The sequence below is a fragment of the Euleptes europaea genome, chromosome 15 (genome assembly GCF_029931775.1).
Source record: "Euleptes europaea isolate rEulEur1 chromosome 15, rEulEur1.hap1, whole genome shotgun sequence".
In the NCBI taxonomy this organism is placed as follows: domain Eukaryota; kingdom Metazoa; phylum Chordata; class Lepidosauria; order Squamata; family Sphaerodactylidae; genus Euleptes; species Euleptes europaea.
In genome coordinates this window covers 10,377,528-10,393,516 of record NC_079326.1, presented here as the reverse complement: position 1 = coordinate 10,393,516, position 15,989 = coordinate 10,377,528, and the positions used below count along the sequence as shown (strand labels likewise).

Genomic DNA, 15,989 nt, shown 5'->3' with positions numbered 1-15,989 from the left:
AAAGCATCAGTCAGATTCATAGCTCCATATTGGCTGCGACGACCGTGGTTCCCATCTATAATTCAGATGTCCATACAGAACCATTGGAGACTTCCAGACAGACAAGATCTCCCTCTACAAGACCCAATATGCCATCCCAATCCAGGGTGGTACAAACTGACCGCATGGGCACTGAAAGGAGATGACTTATAGCCCTAGGTTATAACCCGGTGGCCGTCACTACCATATTGACAACAAGGAAGCCATCAGGAGGGACAGAGCTTAGGGCTAGCTACCTGCACTCTACAAAGGCAACTGGCATCTATAGCTACCATAGTACCCAAGGTATCTGGATACCGCTTAACCAAACACCATCACATAAAAGCCTTTTTAAGGGGCGTCAGTTATTTAGCTCCTCCTGTTAGACACAGGTTCACAACTAGAGCCTGCACACAGCTTTGACAGCACTCACACAACTACCATTCGAACCAATCACTGAGATAGGACAAAATGTAGCTGCAAGTTTCACAGGGAGCAGGACATAGTGCTTTCATCTTCTGCACTAACCCCAAGAATCCTAAGGAGAAGGCCTGGCACTAGCTAGACCTAACAAGGGCACTACCTGTTTACATTTATCTTACTAAAATTATTAGGAACTCTGACTCCTTATTCGTTCATATCTCACCACCTGACAAGGGCAAGCATATGTCCAAGGCATCCATTAGTAGGACCATCATCTTATACATAACACAGGTTTATAGAATAAGTAACCTACCTGCTCCTGCGGGCGTTACTGCCCACTTGGGAAGAAGTGCGGCTACTTCAGCAGCCTTCGACTGCCGTGCTTTATGGAAGAGATATGTAAGGCTGCAACTTGGTCCTCGGTGTCCACATTTGTGAGACACTACAAATTAGATCTATACTTGTCAGCAGATGCCGCCTTAGGCAGACGAGTACTGCAAAGTATACTTCAGGACGTCTAACCCTCCCAAGGGCGGGGGACAGCTCTTGTATGTCCCATAATGAAGATGCCCTTCTCCCTCTGAGCGAGAAAGAGCCTTGGCTACTTACCGTGAAGGCTTCTTCTGCTCAGAGGGACGAAGGGCATCTTGCCCGCCCAGACGTCAGTAAAATATAAATAAAACAAATAAAATAAAATTACAGGTAATCATGGTTACATCTAACTTCCAGTTGACGTTCAATTCAAGTTAAACGCTGTTTGTTGGTTCATGACTTATAGTTATCCTAAAGGTTCATCGTTAATGTTTATTAGGAACTTATTTCTTGTATAGAATTATAACTAACATGTTTCTTCAGTCTATCTTAAATATATAAGGCTCGGAAAGTCTTTAACTGATCACAAGGGGGCGTTTACCCTCAGAGGTCAGAAAAATTTAAATATTTGGTTCCTGCCTCCCGAGATAAAAGGAAAAGGAAACACCCATAATGAAGATGCCCTTCGTCCCTCTGAGCAGAAGAAGCCTTCACGGTAAGTAGCCAAGGCTCTTTCTGCTTAACAGACAAGCTAGTTATAAATGTGAATATTTCTTATATCACAAGATATATAAAATCAGCACAAAAATATTCCATACTTTGCTTTTCCCTCATGGGGTAATACATGCTGTTTTCTTCATTTTCATTATCTTGCTTTGCTTTTATGTTAGGGTTCTCCTAGCAATACAGTGGGTCGAACTCCTTCACGGCACCCTACCAGCAGAACCAGCCCCTTAACTTCACCTACCAACTGTTCTCATGGAGGACTGTCTCCAAGGTAATATTTCGCTTAATTTAAAGGGTTACATAAATTTGAAATGCTTTCAGCATGAAACCTGTTTGTCCAGAATGTGTCTCTAAACAGCAATACAGGCAAAGATATAGCAAGAAAAATCTGCTCAAATTTGAAAGTACAGCAGAAAATGAAGCTTATCTGTACCATAATAAAACCCTGAATTATCCTTTTATTCCACAGAACACTAAATGTGTATTTAAGATCATGTCTAAAAGTTGGAGGGTGATGCGCCAGCATGTGTATGTTTTGATCACAGATGGATGCACTCAAACATCTATCACAGGCTGGTCACAGAAAGGGGATTTGTTGATACATTTTTTGTACTTTCTTGTGCAACAATATGTTAATCATGTATTAAAAGGTGTCTCTCAAAGGTCTAGAAAAGGAGGTTGGGGAACGTGATCAGCAAACTGGGAAGAGTTTAATAAGTTCTCTTAGTGTATTTCATACAGTGTTAACACAGAAAACTAAAAGAAAGACCTTGCCTAAAAGCTTACAGTGTCTTTGTTCACATTATATAAGACGGAAGAGTGGAGTATACATAAAAGGAGGTCAGAATGTTATAGTAGCTATAGTAGCTATGGCAAGAGATGTCTATGGCTGTGATCGCAGCAACATTGCAGCAGAGGATGGCTTGAAAGGAAGGTGGTGATAAATTTTTCACACAACCAATTTTCCCCCCTTTGGTCCTGGACATGCTAGCCCCATTCCAATGCCAGATCCCTTGAAAGTGATACTGTGAGTAGTGTTGCTAAAGCTATACATCTGTTCCCTGGACTGTGCATCTATTCTACAGGTTTAGGAGTACATCTGGTTATTTTTCTTCTTTTTTTATTTTACAGGAAGAGGTTATATTACTTTGGAGAGGGATATAGAAAGGGTCTGTGAAATGGTCAGGATTTTGTTGGCAGAGGAGTAGTACTTGCTGTTCTATAGAAAAATGACTGCAAAAGTTCTCCTGTGCTGGAGTGATATGGTGGAAGTACCTTAAAAAGAGTTAAATAATAATAAAATATTTTGTTTAAAGTGTGTAAGATATGAGCATAGGTCAGGGAAGCAGCAGTATTCACTGATGGCTGGCAGTGTTACAGGCATTAGCCAGCAGATACCTGGAACCTAGTACTGCCACATTCTGCATAACACTCATGATTGAAGTATGATCGATATGGAGAAAAATGATATTTTCCCAACAACTAATTATCAGAGTTTGAGAGACTGAGAAAATGCAGTTTTCCTATACCAGAAGCACTGCTTATACCGGAAGGAAATACATTTTTCCTCGGTGGAAGAAGAACTGCACAAATGTTGTACTTTAAGAATACCATTTGGAATAGCCCACACTCACATTGGACACACCTACTGAACAACTGTGGGAGCAGAGCCTGCCTGATAAACCACATATTTAAAATGATTTTTAGTGGGAATGCCTTATGGGAGGTTAGATCAGCGGAAGTAATAGGCAGAGCTGTGCAAAGACTGTGGCTTGGATGCTCTACCTTATTTCCGTACACACTTCCTGAGCACATTGTGGAGGGGATCCGGTAGATCGTGTTTTCCTCAGTCACGAGCACCTTTACTCATGCAAGACAGTCGTGCCTCTGGCTTGAGAGAAACAGGCTCTGCAACAGATGCCTTTGTCAAGGCTGACCCTGGGTTTACCTGGGTTTGGTTCCAGTAACTCCCTGAATAACACACACCATAAAGCAAAAGAAGGCTTTATTGAAGAAATTTTAAGAAAAGATATTGAAACAGTGCATACAGCTCAGAGGCAGTGAAATGCACAAAAAATAACAACGCTGTCTAACTTACTGGAGTCCTAACATAGTGCAATTGGTTCTTAAGGCAAAGAGTTTCCAGAGCATAATACAAATGTCTTCTTGGCAGCAAGGAGGGGTAGGAGGTAAAGGGATCCTTCACTCTAGCTACACTTCTAGAAAATTGCTGACCTCCTGACCGCCTCAGTCAATCATGGGGCAGGATCCATGGAACTTTCCAGGGTGAGAGTGAGTTCCCCTGCCCATACCAGATTCACAGCTGAATCCGTGTGGGCTAATTAACAGGCCTGAGAATTTGTCCTTGATAAGTAGCCGCAGTGTCGGGGTGGCTAACATCTGCAGAGAGTCAGGGAACGAACTAAGCTGGGAAATTCCTTTAAGATGGATTCTCTCTTGACAGCCTTTCCTCTACAATGGAGGAAAGAAGTGCGAATAAAAAGGAAGCCAAGTGCTGCTCAACACCTTTTCCAGCAAAAACTTCCAATATGTTGAATGTCTTTTTTCTGCAGCAGTTGGAATCTTAAAATGAGGGGGGAGGGGGGGGCTACAAGTTGTAAGGAAGGTTTCAAGTCATGAGGTGCTGCCTTTTGACAAGGTTCTAAACTTTGTTCTTGCACAGTGCCACAGGACTTCCATCCAGCTAGAATGAGAGGTTGCAACTCTCCATTTAAACACACACTGGTGTGAAAAGCATAAATATACAAGATGTACATTTTCATCAGTTCTCATTGTTAATCCTTAAATGGTTATGACCTTCTGCTCTGAAATGTGATGCTTTGACCACCCACATTCTCATATTAGACCAACTACATCTAGCTGTAGAGCAGATTTAATATGTTGTATTGACTATTTTATTTCATGCCACCAGGCAAACATCTTCCAGTTAGATTGGTGCTGAATAGTTAGCACGGAAGATCTTTGGGGGTGAAATCGTGTGGAAATCTTTTGCTATTGGGAGGTAATTTTTACCACCCCTCACTTGCTGCCAACCTCTGTCACTCAGGAACACTGCTTGGGGGGATATTTTGGTCTGCAGCAGAAGGTTGGGGTGATGAAAATCCCTTCCACTAGTGGAAACGATCTGTGGGATTTAAGCCTTTCTCTGTACAGTTTTAAAAGTCCATCTGATGTCTGTTCTAGCATTTCATTACTTTCCCCTTGTTTTTTGGCTTAGTATCATTCATTGCTGTTTGTTTAGCCTTTTGTTGTTTTCTTGTTAGCTTTGCTGTGCAGCTTACTTTTAGATCACATTGCACATTTCTGTTGAATCATTTTCAAGCTTCTCAATAGTTTTGGATCCTCTGGGTTTCAAATAAGACACTTTAAGACACTTTTCTTCTTGCAAGAAAGGGCATACTGCTTTGAAAAATGGTTTTGTATGATATAACTCATTCTGTTGTGGAAAAAAATGATCTGTGGCCTTTTCTCCTGTTTTGAACATTTATTCTTGCCAGTTTTTCAGGAAGTTCTTGGAAACTCCAAAAGCAAAATGTGATCCTTTATAATCCTGATTGGTTACTATTGGCAGTGATGCCACCTTTTGTGTAATAAACCTTTTTGCACCTGCTATCTGTTGATCCTACCTTACCATCCTGTGTCAGGTTATGTACAGTTTGACCTTCAGATTCCCATTCTTGACACCCAACAGCTTGACTTCATCATCTGGGAATAACTGCTATATAAATATGAGATTTCACTTTATGAGGAACAGAAATTGCCTGTTTTGTTTCTAGCTATGCCATGGCTACTGTAGAAGCTTTTAAAAAGGCATATTGAACATTATGAGGATTTGGTCTTAAATCTACAGCATAAAAATGTGTTGAAGATTCATAGAAATGTTTCAAGCTCAAATGGCCTTACCAGGACATTTTCTAGCCCATTGGTCCGCAAGATAACAGAATGGCAAATATTGTGCTTATCTCCTTTTGCCTTTCCCTGCCTAGTAAATTGGGCCTCTGTTTGCGACTGAGTAAAGAGCAAGCGGTCTTTTGATATGAGATACAGAAATATTTGAACCTTAATCTTTAGGAGTGCTGTCAAGGATCTGCACAACTTTGCCCTGTAGGCATCCCTTGGAAAATAAGCAGCCTGCTTGATCAGTATCAATAACTTCATCGCCGAGCTTGTACTATAAGTGCATGTAAGATTCTCTAGGACTATTTAGAATGTTAATGAAGGATTTAAATAGAAATTTTATTATGGACAGAGTGGCTTTTGTTTTGTTTTACTATATTTGCATTACAGATCTGGGAAATTTAAAAGTTGCATTAAGATTTATGTGTAAAAATGCTCATGTATATTTGCATTTTCAAAAAATTTGGCAGTGCTATTTTGTTTGTTATGGTGTTATGTGTGTGTGTGTTATGTGCCGTCAAGTCGCTTCCGACTCATGGCGACCCTATGAATCAGTGTCCTCCAAAATGTCCTGTCTTTAACAGCCTTGCTCAGATCTTGCAGATTGAGAGCTGTGGCTTCTTTTATTGAGTCAATCCATCTCTTGTTGGGTCTTCCTCTTTTCCTGCTGCCCTCAATTTTTCCTAGCATGACTGTCTTTTCTAGTGACTCTTGCCTTCTCATAATGTGACCAAAATACAATAGCCTCAGTTTAGTCATTTTAGTTTCTAGGGTCAGTTCAGGCTTGATTTGATCAATTTGTTTGATTTGTTTTTTTGGCAGTCCAGGGTATCCGTAACACTCTCCTCCGACATTACATTTCAAAGGAATCTACTTTCTTCCTATCAGCTTTCTTCAATGTCCAGCTTTCAAACCCATACATAGTAATAGGGAATACGATGGCATTAATTAACTTTATCTTGGTGGCCAGTGACACATCCTTACACTTCAAAATATTTTCTAGCTCCTTCATGGCTGCCCTTCCCAGTCTCAATCTCCTTCTGATTTCTTGGCTGCACTCTCCCTTTTGGTTGATGTTGGAGCCAAGGAATAGAAAGTCTTCAACAATTTCAATTTCCTCGTTGTCAACCTTAAAGTTGTGTAGTTCTCCTGTAGTCCTTACTTTTGTCTTCTTGATGTTCAGCTGTAGTCCTGCTTTCACACTTTCCCTTTTAACTTTCAGCAGTAGTCGTTTCAAGCCTTCGCTGTTTTCTGCCAGTAATGTAGTATCATCGGCATATCTCAAATTATTAATGTTCCTCCCTCCAACTTTCACCCCACCTTCATCTAAATCTAATTCATCTTTCCTAATAGATGATTCTGCATAGAGATTGAAGAGATAGGGAGATAAAATACATCCTTGTCTAACACCTTTGCCAATTGGAAACCATTCCGTTTCTCCATATTCTGTCCTAACTGTGGCCTCTTGTCCAGAGTACAGGTTGTGCATCAGAACGATCAGATGTAGTGGCACACCCATTTCCTTTAAAACCAGCCATAACTTTTTGTGATCCACACAGTCAAAAGCTTTGCTGTAATCTATAAAACACAAGCTGATTTTCTTCTGAAATTCTCTCGTATGCTCCAGTAACCTACGTAGATTTGCAATATGATCTCTAGTGCCTCTTCCTTTTCTGAATCCTGCTTGATCAGGCATTTCTCGTTCCATATATGGTAACAGCCTTTGCTGTAAGATTTTGAGCATCACTTTTGCGTGAGAAATTAATGCGATGGTCCGATAGTTGCTGCAATCTTTGACGTCTCCTTTCTTGGGAATTGGAATGTAAATAGATCGTTTCCAGTCTGTGGGCCATTGTTTTGTTTTCCATATCTTGGAATATATTGGCATATTCTTGTCAAGATTTTGATGGACTCCGTTTCTGTGGCTTGGAATAGCTCTATTGATATCCCATCTGCTCCTGGTGATTTGTTTCTCCCAGTTGCTCTCAGTGCAGCTTTCACTTCACTTTCTAAAACTGTAGGTTCTTTTTCAAAAGATTCTTCTTGGAAGGAATCTGTTATCCTTTCATCTCTCCTGTGTAGTTGTTCAGTGTATTGTTCCCACCTTTTCTTTATTTTGTCCTGTTAAGTTAATGTTTTAATATTTTCAGTTTTGATCTGTTCAGTTAATCATTCAGCATGCCTAACCATGCTTTAAATTTCCCTTTGATTTCTTGGATGTTGTGGAACAGATCTCTTCTTCCTTTTTTGTTGTTCTCTTCTATTTCTTTACACTGGTTATTATAATAGTTCTCTCTGTCTCTATGTGTGAGTTGCTGGAACGTTGCACTTAGACTTTTGATTCTGTTTCTGTCACCTACTACTTTTGCTTCTCGTCTATCTTTGGCAATTTTTAGAGTTTCCTCAGACATCCATCAAGGCTTTTCATTTTTATATTCCTCACTTGCTGTATTCTGTAGGAACATTTGAGATACCATATTAACACTATATTAACATTAAATTATGGTTGCCACTTGGATTTTTTGGACATCTCTTTTATTCTTGGAGAAGTGAGTTCATTTTGTTGTCTATCTTGGGGTAGGTTTTCACAAATTCAAGCCTCAGAAATGCTGCATATACATATGTCGTGTACATAATGCTTCCTTATGGCATTCAGCAGTATGCCATTTTGCATTACATCTGGATATCTGTGCTCAGTATCCTCTTCCCATGAGCTCACTTTCTCCTGCAAAATTCAATTTTAAAACTTAATTTCCCATCTAATATTGCATTCATTTGTCTTTCCCCCCGCTTAACATCACTTATAGGCTTCTGTATACATGTGGTCTGTATATCATTAATCCTAAATAAGTGCTTTGGTATAACTGGCTGCTATCTAGTTATGCCCACGCAACCTTTTTTTAAAAAGCCTCTCAAGGGTAGGAAAAATCCACTCTAAGGGCCCACAGGAGGATATCAGCCAACAACTGTCTCATCCCTCTCTCAATCCCCAACTACTCTCTGGCCTTTAGTGTCTTCTCAAGCAAGTCAATTTCTCTTAGTCTCTGTACAATACTTTAGGAGAAATAGAAGTCCTAGAACATGCACCATCTGTAGCAACTACAACTTTCTTCTAGATCTGTGGTATGCCATAGCTGCCACTTACTCCAGGGACACTGATTTATGTAGTTTGGAAGTAATTTGTAATTCCAAGACAGCTCCAGGCCCCACACTGGCATTGGCAATCCATCCTTAACTATTTCCAACAAACATGAGCATGCTTTCTGTTGAGGCTGTTTGGGTTGGGTGTTAAATGTCTGGAGTTCTTGTTGGTCCCAGTGTTCATGTTGTTGTTGGAAAATAGTAGGACACCAAAGAGATAAGCAGTTGCATTTCTTGTTTTCAACCAAATGGTGCTGCTTCCAGGTGCCATAATTAGAACATTTTTTGCATCTTTTCCACTCCCAACCTGAAATACCTGTTGCATTTGTGAACTGTATTTCTATTTGCTTAGCTCTGGCTGTCTCTGCTGTTCATCTCTTGTTAATTTTTGTTGCTGCTCTCCCTCAGTATTGTTTCAACCTGCAAAAACTAGCTTAGATAGCTCACTTAGAAACAGAACCTTTAAAACTGTTATATGAACTGTGGTATGTCTTAAGTTTGTATATACTGTAGCCTGAAATACCTGAGAATTCTCTAACAGCTAATCTCTTCAGTTCTAAAATGTCCTTTTTCTGGCAAAGCATTGCATTTTTAGATTATAAACACATAGATGGACAAGTTTATAAAGTAACAGGATTGATGGTCACATCTTATGCTTATATGTGAGAGTACCATTAAAAGCTAAGGTTGCATAGTTTTGGATGTCATCCCACAGGTAGGTAAGATTTGGATGTATGGCACTTGCTTTTTCCTCCCCCTCTTTGGTGAAACAGTATCTTGCAAACAGCATGATTGCTATTTCTATCTGTTTTCTTGAGTGTCTTTCATGACACTGTCTTCACAGAGACACTGCTGTAACAGAATTATTTCTGACTTCCAACTTCCAGACTTGCAGCATTTTTTATTTCTTTTATACACCAATGAGACCTTTGCCTATACAGTGTTCTTAAAACTCAGTAGAAACAAAAGCGACGAACTGAATACTCCAGCAGCTTCAGAAATACGATATGGCACATCATGCTGAGGGACAGTAGTGTTGGCCGGTATCTAGCCTTCTATAACCTCATAAACCACTATGACTTTTAGCAATGACTGTATTTGAGACTGGTATTAATTCTAACCATATTTTAACTCAAACCACAGTTCACAAGCCCACTTCTAACATCCTACAATAAAATTTCTCTGGCACGGTACATGTTTGAAAACTTTCCCTCTTCCTACCGAATCCTATCCTTTACATACTTACTTGTCATGAAAGGGGGGGAAATCTGTTTTTATATCTGAAATGATATGAATGGATTATGTTATGGGATTGCACATGAGGCCAGCCCCCTCTTCTTGGACCTCTTGGTTCCAATAAGTGTATTTCTCCCCATGCTTGGGTCCTGCTTCTAGCTACAGTTTATCAGTAATATCAGTGGAGTTCTTGTCCTGTGCTATGGGGGAGATTAGAAAATGGAAGGGAGGGGAAAATTTAGCTTGAGGTAAGAATGGGTTGGAAAAGGTGCATGTTGAATTTGTGAAGCCCTCACAATCTCCTAATTTCGATAAGAATTTGCGAATATCTGCCCTGGGCTTTTGATTCTGCTTTTGTACTTTTAAATCACATGTGAGCTGGAAATACATATAGACTTCAGTCTGCCTGAAGTCCTAATAATTTCTAAGGTACAGTTGGAATACACTTGTTTCTGCAACCTTGCTGATACCAAGTAGGTCTGAGTCTGACCAGTGCCTGGATGGAAGACCTCCTGACAACTCTATGTATTCTGCCTTGAGTTCCATATTAGGAGAAAGCACAACTTAAATGCAATATAAATAACAACAAGAATGTACACATGAGATAACAGGATAAAGATTTTAATGCATTTGTTCAGCCTTGTTTAGTCAAAATGTTGCTTAGGTGAAACTGGAGAACACAGTTTAAAACACACCAATAAAGGGCAAAAGGATGAGAATGCTATTGGACATCTCATTACCTCTTTGTTTTGAAGAGGATAGCTTTGGAATACAAATGAACAAATGTCAGAACTGTTTGGCCATTTTTCCATTGGCCATTTTCACCCCCTTTGCAATTTTACACCTGGGCCTCTGATATTAATGGCCAACAGCATCTGGAGGTGAAAATGTATTTCTATTTTTTCCACAGACAAATCAGTCTCAGAGTATCACTGACCTTTCCGAGGGGAAGTTGTACTTAAGGCATGAGCACTGGGTTGGAGTGGCTTAAATGAAGCCCATGGTTTTTGTTACAAGAAAAGCTAAAGGAGAAATCCAGGTTCATTAAAAGAGTACCCGCTCAAGTTACTGCAAGTTTTATTGGAAATACAAATTATGAGACTTATTCTTATCAGTCTGCTGACCCATAACATTTTGTGTGGGTGGATACCTTTTTGTGGGGACCTTTTCAGTCTGTAAATCTGTTACCTGAGGTTTAAGGAGAAACTGGTGCCAGGTGCGTATTCACAACAGCGGTTACCTTAACATTTTGAAATGGGTTATATGAGTGGAAACCGCCTCCAGATAAAGCCAGGTGTCTTTTAAAAAATTCAATTGGAGATCATTCTTGCTATATATTTAAAAAATAAGCAAATTGAAAAAAAAACAAGGACTATCCTAAAAGAGTATACTCTGTTACAGAATGTTGACATGTTTGCCTGAAGCAGATCAATGGAGTATTCCTGTCTCATTTGATTCTATTCAGTTTCTCTCTTGCTGAGAAAGCATGAAAACACTCAGCGTCTTAGATTATAGTTTTTTTTCTCCCTTTTTCTTTTTCTGTCCTCTCCTTTCTCTTTTTTTCCTTCCTGTGATCACTGCAGTCGTTTCTGGGGTTGGAGTGCAGATGGGCTGTCGAAGCACCCCCCTCCCCTTTTTCAGCCTAACTCTATCCCCGCTGCTCCTTCTCACAAGACTTTCAGGCGCTCTTACTCTCCCAGGTAACAAGCTACCTGTTAAAATCCAACTTGTCTGAGGTGTCACAATGTTATTTACCGTTGGCTCAGTGTTTTCAAGCAGACAGGTACAGGGGTTTTGGTGAGGGACAGCAGTTCATACTTTATTTTTTAATGTGTGGAGAAATCACATGATTACTCTGCTCCCTGGCATTTCCTGATACATCACCAAACAAATGTCAGAAAGTATTGCACTGTGGAAATAATATAGCAAACGTTCTGTTTTCTTCAATCCTGTTGCTGGAAGCACTGCAATAAAAGCAAGGTTAGGGCTTGTTTCACACACACAGTTATCCCTTTAACCCACTTCCCCCCCTCAAATTTGCATGTTTAATGAAAGCTCAGCGGTTGCTACGAATCGAATCGGGCGATCAGATCGAAAGCAGGGATTAGAAGAGAGGTCACACTGTTTTACCTTGTGGTCAAGCTGCCTGACTCAAACAATACCCAGATAAGTTACTGCTTGAAGTTATACTGCCACTTGTTCCAGTGGAAGAAAGCAGTTCGATGAAGTTTTGGTGGTATTGTATGGTTATGGGAAAGATCTGTTTATTCATTTTTCGTTTCCTAAACATTTAACAGCATTCTTCCAGGAATACTGAGGAGCAGTATTTACCTGGGTACTTTGATTTACAGTTCGCATGTCAAACATGGTTGCTGTGTATACACTGCTGTTTGCAAGGGCAAATATCATAAAATGTGAAGGGAAGGCTATATGTGTTTTACATATGCAGGGTTACTTTGAAGGCCTTGCACTATGGAGCATAATTGACCACTGTTCCCCAGCATATATTCATTGTGTGTCTAGAAGAGCACATCATCCTAATGTGTTTAACTGCTAAATGCAGTTTTACAAAAGGCCAGTGTTCTTGCTTTGTGTGGAATAATCCTAATTGGGTAACTAGCCCTGGTTAAACAAAACGCATATGAAAAGAACACATGCATCTCAGTAGACAAAGCTGAAATCCCACCAATTGGCTAGTGGGAGGGTGGGGATGATTCCATTTCTTCACCAAAAGAGATGATACAGTATGATTCACTGCAGCCAGGGCTGCTGGATTGGACTTGAGAGTCACATTAGCTTTTCCCCATCCAGCTAATGATAAACAGGTCAAAATGTACTTCAGCACATGTATAGCCCCTAGCTGGACCAGACAACTAAGATTAGCACTATAATTGGCCTACTTTTCAGTATTTTTTAAAGACACAGATGTCCCTTTTTAATCATAAAAGTGTTGTAAGATAGATACATGCAGATGTCAAATACTTGGCTGTGATAAACATCAGTATCTAAGAAAGAATAATTGAACATGGAGAACACTGAATAAAAAATGTCCCCAATTTACTTAAGTAGGCAAATACAGTAATACAATGTAGTCATACTATTCATTCATTTATTTATTTTAACATACTTTATTATGGGGTATTCAAAGCAAAATAATGATAACATCACTTGAACAAGCAGATGGGAATGAAGAACCACACGCAGGTTCAGATTCTATGAGCCAAGAATGAGAGGGGTAGATTATTGATAGTTAGAAGAATTTAGGACAATCTTGTTAATCCTTAAATTCCAGACGTTGGTAAGATTTGTATCCTAGATTGTGTTCTTGGAGTCTGGTGCAGCTGGAAAATAATATTGTGACATCTGTAAAAATTGTGCACTCCTCTTCATCACTTTGTTCACCTTGTGACTCTCCCAGTTTTTAGCATGAATCATTGTTTTCTATATTGTGTGACTGGTTATTGTAAATGGATGTTGTTTCATTTTGCATTTCTTTTTTTCCTCCCCTCACATTATCTGTGTATGATATAGTACCTGTTCTGACTAAATGTATTTGTTTGCATAAATGGTTCTTTAAAAAAAAAAATCCAGAAGCTGCTGTTCTTTCTTGAGCTATTTTATAAAGATTCATTCTTGAGTTATAAAAATAGATTGTGGATGCATACGCCATGATAGACACCATGAAATTATGAAATGTCAAATGAACTCTTATTTTGTGATTCTAGTACTGTGATATAATCCAGACATTTATGTAACTGAACAAACAGGAGTAACAGATTTTGTTTGTTAAATTATGTGCAGAATTAACTCTTTAATTTCAGTAGTTGTTTAAAACATCGAAGAAAAATAATTTAGAAATTAATTAGAAAATAATCCTTCATTCTGGAGTTGCAAAATAACAAATGGACTGATGCAAATGGTATTTCTAATTGATTCATACTGTTATTGTTATACCATCAGTGTATATGGTGTTTTTACAGAGTAAAAAATTGAGTCCCTGCACTGAGAATTACAGGGAAGGAACATTGAGGAGGGGAAATGGTAGTAAACCAGTGTAGTGAAGAAAGAAACTGGAAAGGCAAAATAGCAAGGAAGTAATGTAAACAAATGCTGTTAGGGTTTGTTTAGTAGCTGGTGATGATTCCAGAGTTTGTAAAAAGAAATGAATCTTCACCCAGGATTTGAAGGAAGCAAGAGAAAAGGCACAATGTAGGAGGCAGTAGAGGGAGTTCAGAGCATTAAAGGACAGCAAGGGAGAATGAGTGGACGTAGGTGATAGCTGAAGTTAGTATGAGTTGGAAGAACTAAAATCACATGGAAATTAAAGGGAGGCAAGACTGTGGAGAGCTTTGAAGATAGGCACCGTGATTTTCTGCTTGATGTGACGGGATCCAGCACAATGGTCAGACAATGAGAGGATGAATAATTTTGACAGCAGATTTCTGGATGAGAAGAGAGGAGAAGGGTGCAGGAGTTAGCACTGGATGACCAAGGTATTAACAGAGTTTTCACTGATGGGGGTAGGAAGCAAGAGCCAGGTTTTTACAGTATTGTTCACCATGATTTTTTGACAGATAGAATATGAGAAGTAAATGAGAGGGTACAATGAAAGCCAAAGTTTTGTTTGGTCATCGGGGGAGATGGTTGTTGGATTCAGAGAAGGCAAGGGCAGGGCGACTTGGGACGAAAGAGGAAAACTTCAGTCTTGGATATTCAAAGTATAGTTATGATGATGAGACATTTGAATAAGTATTATTCGGCATCTGGAGATGAAGGATAGGATGAAAAGGAGTAGCCTGGGAAAGAAAATATAACTGTGGTATAGGCAGTATAGATTGCTATAGGATTATTGAAGCCACCCTACAAAAGTGTATAGAAAGATTAATAGAGGATCAAGAAGAAGGGAATCCCAAGGAATTTCAAAAGAGTGAAGGAAAGAAGAGGAGGAGCTTTCCCCATCTCTCCATGGAAAAACTGAACAAACTATTTGAGAATGTTATAGAGTTGAGGAGGTAATCAAAGTCAGACAGGTGAAGAACAACAAGGATTCTAGGATTTTACTGTGAGATATAGAGAGTAGATACTACATGAGTAAATTAATCCAGGTCTAAACTCTAGGAGTTCAAAGATGGAGACTGGAAGGTAGATTGGGTGCAGGATGAGTCAAGGGAGAATTTTTTGAAAATGGGACAAATGGTGGCATTTGAATGCATAGGGAAGAATAAGTTGATAATGAGGGAGAAGTGCCGGTTCTGTAGCTGGTCAAACCCATTTAGAGTTTGTTCATATAATCATCCCTGTAGGACATTCTGCAGTGACAGTATGGATTCAATGAAGAAGGCCATTATTTTGCCATTCTCAAGCTATTAAAACAAAGTTATGTTGCAAAAATATTAGTGTTCCAATTTCACGTAGAGGAAAAATGTGTCATTTTAAAGTTTTCTGAAATACCACACTACTGCATTAGGGTGTATCCTGTAAGCTTCTACATGTGAGAAAAGTGTTAGTCAAATGAATTTGCACGAAGTTTGGTTTTTCATCTGGGACTGGCATGATTCTGCGGCGGTTTTTTTAACCTGTCAGGTACCTTCTCAGAGTCATGTTGTGTTTAAGTCCAGTGATAATGTAATGTGTCAAGAGGTACATAGCTCTTGCCTTTGTGAGCTAATTTCACTCATGTATCAAATAACATTGTGCTCTGTGAAACATGTGAGCACATTCAGGCTCACATTATTACTTAGAGATTTTGTTGAAACCTTTTCTTGAGTGAGCACAAAGCAATATTATTTGTCAAGTCAGAAATTTTGGGACCTGTGTAACATCTGTCTGGAAGTTTTCATTTGTACTGAAGGTGTATCCCCTCTCCTGTTCTATTGGCTAAGCAGCTGCAAATATATAGTTGGAACCTTTTCTACCCTGAAAGTTCTACAGCATTGTCACCCTTGCATCTTCATAGCAACTCTTGTTTTCTGGACCAGTGCTGTAATCAGATGTCTGCCTTCTGCTCTTTGTCCCTTTCGAGTTTAGGAGTTGCAATGTGTCCCCTTTGCCAAAATGTAGTTTATTCTTTTTTAAAAAAATCTACCCTGCCTTTTCTGAAGCTCAGGGTGGCTTAAAATAAAAGTTCATTAAACACCAGGGCTCAAAAAATCCCGGGAGCCAGGTTGCCATGGAGTCTAGAAATTTCATTGTGATGCCTCGTATTTTCAGAAATT

At 39.4% G+C, this 15,989-nt stretch overlaps 1 protein-coding gene across 8 annotated transcripts in view; it reads left to right on the top strand.

Moving 5' to 3' along the window:
• The window catches only part of CLASP1 (cytoplasmic linker associated protein 1), a 266,876-nt gene that overhangs the window by 219,316 nt on the left and 31,571 nt on the right, over window positions 1–15,989 (top strand). For 7 of the 8 annotated variants that reach the window (XM_056861271.1, XM_056861272.1, XM_056861270.1 and 4 more), the window contains one exon: window positions 1,644–1,750. In XM_056861271.1, coding sequence (XP_056717249.1) covers window positions 1,644–1,750 — 107 coding nt within the window. Of the gene's footprint in view, window positions 1–1,643; window positions 1,751–11,357; window positions 11,475–15,989 lie in introns of all 8 variants that reach the window. The other variant, XM_056861265.1, reaches the window with a different exon arrangement.